This window comes from Pocillopora damicornis, chromosome 6, assembly GCF_964200805.1.
Source record: "Pocillopora damicornis chromosome 6, jaPocDami1.2, whole genome shotgun sequence".
NCBI classification, from domain to species: Eukaryota; Metazoa; Cnidaria; class Anthozoa; order Scleractinia; family Pocilloporidae; genus Pocillopora; species Pocillopora damicornis.
Window position 1 is genome coordinate 15,801,940 of NC_142675.1, and position 10,555 is coordinate 15,812,494.

Sequence of the window (10,555 nt, forward strand, 5' to 3'; positions counted from 1 at the left end):
ATAAGTTTTCGCTCGCTACACTGAAATTTTCGGAAAACGTACAAACGGGGGCGAAATTAGCTCGGTAGAGACCACTCGGCTTGCGAGAACGGAAATTCGTCACGATTTCCTGGCACACGGAGATCTGCTTCTAGTGAACTTGTGCCGACGTCAAGGATGAAACAGCATTTTGGTTCCACAGTACTTTTATTCTAGGTCAGGCCAACAAGCGACATGACCTCTAGCGTACTCAAGTTTGTAATCATCAAAGCTGTACAAGGTACTTGCTTAAGAACTAACTGGTGTGAGGTGTTATTGTTACACAAATCGCAATATTTGAACAAGGACACAAAAGAGCGGAAAAAGGTCTCTTTGAAGTTAAACGAAAACTACTTAAATATTCCATCTGTTTCTACGACGGAAAGAATCTCAAAATGAAAAAGACGGATGCAATAAACTCGAGGTCATCAGTTAAAGTAGGAAACTTAGTTGCGAACTCACAGCTCTGGTATAGAAAACAATACCTATCTTAATTACAGCAGAGTAGCTTGGGAAATAAAAAAACCCTTGTAATGAATAACAAAAGTGCCGACAAGCAGGTGCATAAGATGAAAGCAAGTAACAGAAAAAATCTATTCCAAAAGCTACTGTGGTTTTTTATACATTTTATTTAACTCACTAGAAGGAAAGACCCGAATAACCCAAATATTTAAAATGCGGAACTAGGAATACATGTGGTGGATATTTGCCCAAAAACTAAGAAAACCCTAAATATAATATTTTACGTTGTACACTGACAATTCAATTTTTCGATTATAATAATTACAATCATAGTGATAGCCACGATTTGAATAGAACCACTCGTTCATCATTCTTTACGGCTCAACCGGTCGAGTCAAAGAACGAACAAAAACAAGATATAAATTTAAACTTGAAAACCAAAACCCGAATTGAAATATAACCCGAAATAACACTGCGCACATGAATTTTTCCCCTAATACGTTTAGCACAAACTATTGAGTGTTTAGCTTGCAGCCTTGTGTTTTTTACTAGTGTTCAACGAAAGCTCCCTGTGTAGTTTTTTTGCTTGTGGACCTTGTTATGATCTTTTGTGGCTTTTAGTCCTCAAGGTCACTTCATATACCATTGGTATATTACTATACATTATCGGGGCTGGGATGTATCTACCCTTTTTTACCATTTTTTTTAATATGCTGCTTTGTCTGTCCATGTTTTCTACTATTAAGAGGTTTCTTTCACTTTCCCAAGCTTGTAAAAACTTCCAAGTTCTTTTTGTCCCAGGCCATTGTACAGAGTGTTTCTAAATCAAAATCCGGATGTTGTAACTTTGGTAATTACTCTGTCGTTGTATTTTCTTTAATGATAACACAAAGTAAGGTTGCTTTAAAAGGATTTACCAGTCAAACCCTTTATTTTGTTTTAGCCCGTCATTTACATTTCTATTAACTGTACTTTTCTTTTTGTTAGGAAAATTTTAACAGGATTTTCTTGAGAAAAATGTTTAAGCACTCTGCAACTTTAAACAGGGTAATTGAAATACTCTTATTTCGTGCTGTTACCACTTTTAATTGAAATCATTCTTTACTTTGCTTGAAACTGTTGATAAATGCGTTAAAAAATTTACTGACTTTTCCCGTATGTGTTATTCGGTACATATTCATTCGTAAACTTTCACATTTAACCATTTCAAGTCCTTTCATTTTAATAAATCAAAAAATGCATAAAAAAACCACAGTAGCTTTTGAATAGATTTTTGTTGTTACTCGCTTTCATCATATGCACCTGCTTGTCGGCACTTTTGTCATTTATTACATGGTTTTTTTTAGGTAAATATAAGTGTTAATGGTCTTTCTGGAAACATTGGTTTTCATGGTAGATAGCAGCTGAGTTTATACTCGTAAATTTAATTTCTTTTCATGCGATGGTTTCCAAACCAATCTTGCATAAATAAGCAGAAACTTTTATTTGCTTTTTCGATTTTTTATTTCCTGAGCTGCGCTACTGCAATTAAGATAGGTATTGTTTTCTATATCAGAGCTGTAAAATCGCACCTAGGTTTCCTACTTTAATGGCCTATAGTTTATTGCATCCGTCTTTTTATTTTGAGATTCTTTCCGTCGTAGAAACAGATGGAATATTTAAGTAGTTTTCGTTTAACTTCAAAGAGACTTTTTTTCCGCTCCTTTGTGTCCTTATTCAAATATTGCGATTTGTGTAACAATGGCACTTCACACCAGTTACTTCTTAAGCAAGTACCTTGTACAGCTTTGATGATTACAAACTAGAGTATGCCAGAGGTCATGTCGCTTGTTGGCCTGACCTAGAATAAAAGTACTGTGGAACCAAAGATTGTCTTATCCTTGACGTCCGTATAAGCTCGCTCGAAGCAGATCTCCGTGTACCAGGAAATCGTGACGAGTTTCCGTTCTCGCTGCCAAGTCGTCTCTACAGAGTTATTTCCCCCAGTTGTTATTGTGCCGTCCGCGAAGAGTCAGTCCTCCAGTTAGTGGGCGCGAAACCTATCGTCACAAATTTTCGAAGTCTTCTAAACAGCTGTCGATTTTCTTATTGGGAAGCTTCTCTGACCCTCGACGAACGCGGCAAAGTCGCTCAAGGGACCGATTTTTCTCGCCTATCGAGTCCTGTTGCCATCTCCTAATCGCTCCATTGCTACTCGAACAGTCCCAATTGCCAACAACATCACCATGGCACTTCATAAGAATTGGTAGCGATTTGCGCACCCGACTCAACGTTGTCGTTGTCGTTGTCTCCCGGCATTTTCTCACACTTTGAGCACAAGATTCATTCTGAAATGACGAAGAATAGAAGGAAATAGCATCAGGAAGGCACCTTCTGCGTCTGATGTTCGAAAGAGGGTACAAAATCCTTAAATAATACACTTTTTCTCCTGACGCTATTTTAACACATGCGACCCCTAAACCTAGTGAGTAGCAGCTGCCAATTAACGTAAGATTCATATATCGAAACAATACGTTGGGAAACTCATTGTCCTTATTACGTATTCCAATTATTCGTATCACCTTCATCGCTTTTATTTTGCGTATAGTGGAATGTTTTCTTAACATACACTGACGATGCCGTAGACCGGCGAAAGCTTGGAATAAAAAAAGAAATGCAGTAACTCAAGGCCTCAATCGAGTCCTCCGTTTAATCGACATGCAACTCATGCATACATATAAAATCTCTGATTGGTCGAGAGCATACAGTCAATAGACAAAAGCCGTGAGAGACCTCGGCATTGATAATGCATGATTGTGCTCAACCTCATCCAATAATCGTTTTATGTGTGTAGTATTCGTGCCACGTTGTACCTTAAGGCTGTATCGTTGAAAGGCTTTATCGTTAAGTGGAGGTATAAAGAAACAAGCGCTCTGAACTGTGTTAGGTAACTACATTGAGTAAGTTTGACTGGTTCATAATTTTAAACCTCACCTCATACCTTAAGTGTTTCTCACAAAGCCGTATGGAAGACTGAGAAGGAATCGAACTGGCTCAAAGAAAGCTTTTCATTCATTGTTTAACAATCTAGAAGCTGTTAAAATCATTTTTTCGAGTTCTGCGCAATCTTGAATTGCAAAGGCATTCTTAGAATCTGATGCTCATAGATACAATGTGGTTTATACTTGTAGGCTTTATCTAAAACCTTAACTGTTTCTCACAAAGCTGTATGGAGACTGAAAAGAGATTCAGCTCGTTTGAGAAAGCTCTGAACTCGATGTTCAAAAACTTAGAACCTGTTGAAATCGTTTTTTGAGGGTCGTGTCAGCTTGAGTCGCACTCTTAGGATCTGGCCGCGGTTGTTCAAAGGATGGATAACTGCTATCCGTTGGATAAATCGCTATCCAGTGTATGAATTTAAACCATGGCGTCATATCGGTTGTTCAATGTATGAATAGCACTATCCACTCTCAATCCAGCAGATAACATCATCATGGTTAGGTAGGTAGTATAAATTTGTATCCATCGGATAGTAAAAAATTAAATGGCCGCTGCTCGAGGTTCACGGTCATTCTGTTCCGTGGTGAGACCGTTTCAAGTCAGATCGTTGTACTCAATAGTCAGTTCAATGCACAAAAAACTCAGTTCGTTCCACACATATATTGCTGGATGAAAACGAACTCAAAACTGTGAATAAACAGCGTGCAAAGAAAGTCGTGTCCGATAGCCCGGGGCTAGTGGATTTGGCGATCGGGCTAGTGAATTCTGTGTTTAACTTGCCCAAAGGGCAAGTGAAGAGTTTTCAGAGAATTAATATTACAGGAGTACTGTATGACAAATGTTTTAAATTCCTAATAAATTCATGCGGACCGAAAGTCGCTCCGAAGAAGTGAAATCTGCATAAACAAGACGAAGTATCACATTGCATGTCGGACGAGACATATTGAGATCCCGTGCATAAGTAAAAGCAGATATTGAAAAAAAAATTTGGAAGTAAATGTTCCTTTTGACTAACTCTTACTAATTCAAAGAAAGCTATTTGTCTAAATTTTGCTTCATAATCATTTGTGAGGAACGTAAGCAAAAGATTTTGATCCTGAATATTACGTGCGTTTCAATATGGTAAATTCTAAACACCGATACCGTAAGAGTTTGTTGATAAAAAAAAATATATAGACCACATCGTATTGTTTCACTTTTCACAAAAATCTTTCAGGTGAAAAGTTGCCAGAATTGAAGCGAACATTTTTGTTCTTTTGAAACCGAAAACCTTTCGTTGGTTGTAACAAGATGAACCCCACGTTTGCATAATTTATTCACTGATGCATGACTCGGCCCTTACACTTTCCACTTTCCCGTGAACTTGAAACTTGACTTGGAAAACCGACTCCCAAACAAACCTTCTTCAGAAAAATGATCTTCTGAATGTACTTCTTTTGAATAAAAAGCAAACTGATAAAAGCGATCAAATTTTTATCCCCTATAATAATATGTCTTCCCTGTCAGCAACGCTTCATTCTTAATTTGCCGCCAAAAAAAATTTCCAGCCGAAGTATTTCTTAGCAGCTGACAGGGGAGATATCGTTGTCGTTTAGTGTGCCCATTGAGAGCTTTGGTTTCACGGTTTCAACGCCGTTTCTTTCTTAAAAATGTGTCTCCAGGGTGCAAAGAAAGTCGGTTTCACAGCTTGCCCTTCGGGCATGCTGTAACTATCATCCACTAGCCAATGGACACACTAAACGACAACGTCGACAACGCAAAAAGCTGCCTGCTTTGCACCTTGGAAACACATTGTGTCCGGTGTCCAGCCGTCTCATGGCAGAAATCACCAGAAACCGCAACGGACACACAAGGAGTGTAAAATGTTCGGAATATTTAGCATTGTAAATCGACCATATTTGGTTTCCCACACTATTCCGTATAACGTATTAAGCCAACGGTTCCTCGCGAAATCAAGCACCGCGTAACACAACGCGTGACGCTTTCATGAATAAATACATATGTGTCCGAGAATTAATCATTCGTCTTTTTCGAGATGTGAGCTTGGGACGCCTCTGCCCAAACTCCTTAATTGCAAGCGCAACAACACCCCAGCACCCCGGGGTTGTAAGGTTGCATGTAAACGCGTTTTATTTTTCGACCACGGCTAGGCGGGTTACCTCACCTACCTGGGGTCCCCCACCTCCATGTAAACAGGCCCTAAGATAGGATTTTTAAGATCTATAATTACAAGTTACGCGAAGCCGAGTGCGCTCAAAACGTGAGATGAATCATAGGAAACAATTATATTATTTTAACGAAAACTGAGAAATATCTTAGCGCCGAATGTAAGTAAAAAAAGACGTAAGGGAGCTAGTCGACATAGCCCTTCGTCAATCGCTCTGGCGAAGGGCTAACGCTCAAAACGTCAGCTTTTAAACTCTTTACGGTGGCAAATTCACGTCAACTCAGTTGTCAAAAGAGAAACATAACCGTTTGTCTCCCGATGTGGTCACTTCGGATGTGGATTGCGATGTAAAACCAGTCGCTATTTTGAGACGCCGATACCGCATTATATTGGCGGCTGGCTAGTTGGGAGAAAAGATATTGGCCGTTTTTATGCCAGAGACGTTAAAGTTGTCTAAGAAGTTAAAGTCGTCTCAAGACGACTTTAACGTCTTAGACAACTTTAACGTCTCTATCATAAAAACGGCCATTGTCCCATTGAGCTTTGTCGCTACACGACTCTTCTCAACACTACAATATATTTCCCCTCGACTAACCACCGATACAATGCAATAATGGCGTCTCAAAATCGCGATTTTTATTAGATTAGATCCTCTTTGCGGTGAACTTATGTTTTCTACCATAGGAGTAAGTATTTTTATTATCCGCAGGTTTAAACGTTCATGACGGGATAACTTTAAACAGAACCAAAATGATCTTTACAACGAGAGGTAAAGGTAGAATTGTTTCGATTTTTATCCTTGGTTTGACCACGTTTCTCTTGTACGCCTCATACCAAGCAAAGTTCGGACAAGAAATTAGCCAGCCCACTCACAGCAACAGCACAACGGGTAAGTCAACGAGTTGGAAATGATTCACAGCATTAGATGCTTATCGGATGAATTATACCGTCATAATCTCAATTAAGACGCAGGCTAATATTAGGGAAAATAAAAGTAACATAACTTAGTTCGAACAAGGGAAATAACAACGCTTCCAAAAGCTTAAGAGGCCTATTTACTTCGTGTTGTCCCGTTCACCAGAAATTACCCCTTTGTAATGTAATGCTATCGCAGATTCAAGATAACAAACTGAAGATCGTTTTGAATTAGTTTTCAAAATTAACTAGCGTACAATGATCACCCTGAATGATGATGGGTAATTATCGTAGAGAACACGCCCTTGATCAGTTTATCTTGGTTTTTCCGGTGTATCGGTTTCAGATCGCTCTGACTCTCTGTTAGTTTCGAGCTAGTCAACGCTTTCCCGCCCACACTACTGGTTTACTGCAATATTATTTGGTTTTTCAATGATGGTTTCGCCTTCGGTGAATTGAATAGTCTCGGACATTGCTTGGTGAAGTATCCCTCGATCTTCTCAGGCTGACAACGTGATTTTTGTGTTGTCGATAATTTTCCAATCGCTTCGATCTTTCATGACATAATCCTTGCACTTGAGTTGATTTCAAAAGTGAATGGCGGCTATAACTTCAGAGTTAAAGTAGTTTTCCTCTCTACCATGGAGGCATTATCATCATGCACGTCTCTTGTTTTTCTCATGCCCAGTACACGTCATTGACGTCTTTAAAGGTGCTTGTAAAGGGAAAGGAAGAAAAAGAACATCTTCGTTCTATCGTACAGAATCGAATTTCTTGAGGTTCCTTTTTATAGAGGTCTTGGGACGCCTTTAGGGGCACACAACTCTCGTAATTGCATGCACCATATGATCATTACTTATATCTGGGTTGAAAACACCTGCGTACAAGAATCCAATTCTTTTGGATGTTATAATTACGTCAATTAGAGTGTCGCTATTTTCCGCAGCTCTAGTGGGCATACTTTCAAGTCTTTTTATAATGGTAATAGGACAGAGTGGAGTCTAATTCGGTCAGTAATCATACGAGTGATTAACAAAATCGGACGACCGCGAAGCAGGAGTCCGATTAGTCAGTCACCATTTCAATCGCAATTTCCGAAAAAAAAGGGAAAAATGCATTTAGGACAAACATCTCCAGTAGAGACAATGTCTAAAAGCGAAAAATTTGGAAATTTCCCATTTTACTTTTCAGGGTAAGTGGTTGTCGCTATAGTTATTGAGATCAATTCTGTGATTGGTGGATTTAGCTGAGTGGACTAAGTATGATTGGCTGCTTCAACAGTCCAATTACAGGTGTCCGATTACAGCCAACTGTCCGATTAAAACTGTACAGAGTGATTAGTGAAATATAAAGCAGCTGATGCACCGTTTACATTTGAGGAAATTGTAATGGTTATGATTAAGAATGTAATCGTCGCATAGGTTTAGCAGATGTCTCCCCAACTTTGGCTCCTTGTCGGGTTTTCCAGAATGTTTCAATTCACGTCTCCAATAATATTAGTGTGTAATCGTCCGGAAACCTGCTTATCAATTCAATTGGTCGTTCCAGTTCGGATGACCAGATTTCTTTAGCCATTTTTGACGTTCTCTATAGATGAACCAAAATAGATCTCCATGAGTCCTTTTGAGTTCTGACCTCAATGGTAATTTATTCTAAACCAATGAACTGTCCTGGTATTTTCAATGCGCTTTGTTCAAAGGTCGAACCTTGCATAGATTATGAGGCCGCTTGAAATTTGTGCTATCTTGTCGATTTGGCTTCGATTCTTTAGCACAAAACTGGCTATCTGGTAGCTGTCATCGATTTTGGTGTCCGTGAGAAAAAGAATATCTAACAAATTGTTTATTAGCATGTTCTTAACCTCGAAGAGCTTGATTCTGATGATGCTGTTTGTTTCCTTGTGGTAGGAAGACGCGAGATAAACCAGCTCGAAAGTGCTGCCTAGGAGAAGAAATCATCTCTAAAACTTCGCTCATCGTGAATGGTCTTATTTCATGCGTCTCGAAATTTTTTTTTTACATTTTTCTTCTTTTCTAGGAAAAATAATCATTCTTGAAGTTCTTTTCATTGGAGAGATCCTCAATCATTATAACAAAGTAAAAAGTGTAATAATTGACTATTTCCAAAGTACTACACTGAATCAATTTCCTTCTCTAGTATTGAATTAAATAATTCTGGTTAGGTCAGACTTGATTGCGAATACTTCGAAATAAACTACCACATTTTTTTTTTATCGTAGGTGCGATCGTCAGGCGAAAGGTTGTTCTAACTCAAGCTACAGACACAGAAAAACCCACTATTAATTCATCTCCAAAGGTTTTCATTTATCTCACTCAAACAGAACAATGCCTTCCCTCAAACTTGGCCTCTCCTTCCGAGATCGGCGACCCCGAGACATGTAACTGTGATTTCATAGTGCTAAGCTTTCGTACTAAATGTCAAGTGCAAAAGTCGCCCCACATCACTTATCTGTTCGATCCTAATACTGGATGGGGAACAGGACGAAATGTGCTGTATTTTGCTGCAATAACGAGATCCCCAAAATACCATTATTACATTTTTATGGATGATGATGTGATGCTGCATTTCAATTCATTTGCTCCGCCACAAATGAAGAAGCTTCCGCCGTTTAGAGTCTTCGAACAATGGCTCTTAGATTACGAGCCTGTAGTTGGCGTTTTGGATTATGGAGTTCACCATGGGGCAAGATGGATTTATGATAGACGACGGACCATATGTAAAAAAACAGACAGTCCCCTTGTGATAACATCAGTATGGTTCGATGGTGTTTTCAATGCATTTCATTATAAAGCTATTGAGCATCTTTTCCCTTACCGCACGCAGTATGAAAAAAAAAGCTGGTGGTCGCTGCATAGATATATATTTACTGCTGTGGAACTGATATTTCGAGGCCAGGCATTGATGTTTGTGCCTATTACTGCGATTAATCCAACCCATCGCTCATACCCAAAGAGTTGGTTGAACATGGGAGTATACTGGAGAGATTACGTCGACACTATTCGAGCAGAAGCTCCTTTAGTTTACAGAAATCAGTCGTTATTTGACGTATTAAGGCAGAATCTTAGTGATTACATTACCAACGCGAGAACATATTGCATGAAAGTAACACGGCATCAACCCATAAAACCATACGCTCATTTTGATTTTTAGACAGAGATGTAGTTGAGGAGGTTAGTGAAGAGGTAAACAATAGTTTAACGATTTTTCCTATTCTTTCTTCTTTTAGGCCTAATCCATGGATAAAATGCAAAACCCAATTAAATTATAAGCCGCCTCGTTAGTTTATGAACTTGTTGAAGTGTAACGAAGTCTGAACAAAGAGATGTCCGTGAGGAGGAGTTCGACTGTACTGCTATCACATTGGGAATCAAACCATAGTTTACTTCTTTTCGCAGTTAGTTTATTTTAGCGAATTTAGCGGGCCTTAGTAAACTGTTCGGGCCACTAAATTAAAATCTATTTTTCACAGTTAAGCAGCCAGGCTGCAAAGCAAGATTCAAAATGGTGACGGTCACTGTCCAATTTTTAGCACATATGACGATAAATTCTGAGAGTTAGTTTGTCCCAGGAGGGAGGGGTTGACCTTATTGTTTTCTGATATAAGCGGAAGTCAAAAATCACTGCTAGTGTGACGTCACGTAGTTTCGCATGCTTGCTCAGTTTAGCGAGGGAACGCTATTAGTAAGAAACAAACATGCAGAAGGCCATAGGCTATTATTAGGTTAATACTCACTAATTTATCCTGTGTGTGCGAGGTTTGTTGTATATATTTCCTTTGAGCTTAATTGTTTATTTTTTTGTGAAAGTGATTGTCTGCAATTTCATTGATTACAATTCCGGGCAAGTGAGATGCTATTGACTTCGGAACTTGTCAAGACTAACCAAAACTAAAGCTGTTTTCTCGCTAAGCTTTTAACAGATCGACCTCATTAAAGTAGTTTTTTCCTTATTAATAAAAATTTATACCCAATGTTATCTGGGGTCAATCTCATC

The 10,555-nt window shown here is 38.8% G+C and overlaps 1 protein-coding gene across 3 annotated transcripts; it reads left to right on the forward strand.

Moving 5' to 3' along the window:
• Window positions 1-30: 30 nt before the first annotated feature.
• LOC149044194 (uncharacterized) lies at window positions 31-10,555 on the forward strand. Of its 3 annotated transcripts, none has more exons than XM_089209313.1 (3): window positions 31-3,419; window positions 6,336-6,515; window positions 8,781-10,555. In XM_089209313.1, exons 2-3 carry the CDS (start codon window positions 6,377-6,379, stop codon window positions 9,710-9,712), a joined length of 1,071 nt encoding a protein of 356 aa, XP_089065439.1. In that variant the 5' UTR covers window positions 31-3,419; window positions 6,336-6,376; the 3' UTR covers window positions 9,713-10,555. The 3 variants fall into 3 exon arrangements, with proteins under 3 accessions (XP_089065439.1, XP_089065438.1, XP_089065440.1); XM_089209312.1 differs by having other exon boundaries at window positions 31-3,406; XM_089209314.1 differs by lacking the exon at window positions 31-3,419 and adding an exon at window positions 3,743-3,960.

What these genes read in the sequence shown, in the direction of transcription:
- LOC149044194 (XM_089209313.1), top strand. Translation starts at nt 6,377, where the DNA reads ATGATCTTTACAACGAGAGGTAAAGGTAGAATTGTTTCGATTTTTATC. An exon ending in TCACAGCAACAGCACAACGG is followed by an intron (nt 6,516 to 8,780) that starts GTAAGTCAACGA and finishes TTTTTATCGTAG; the next exon opens with GTGCGATCGTCAGGCGAAAG.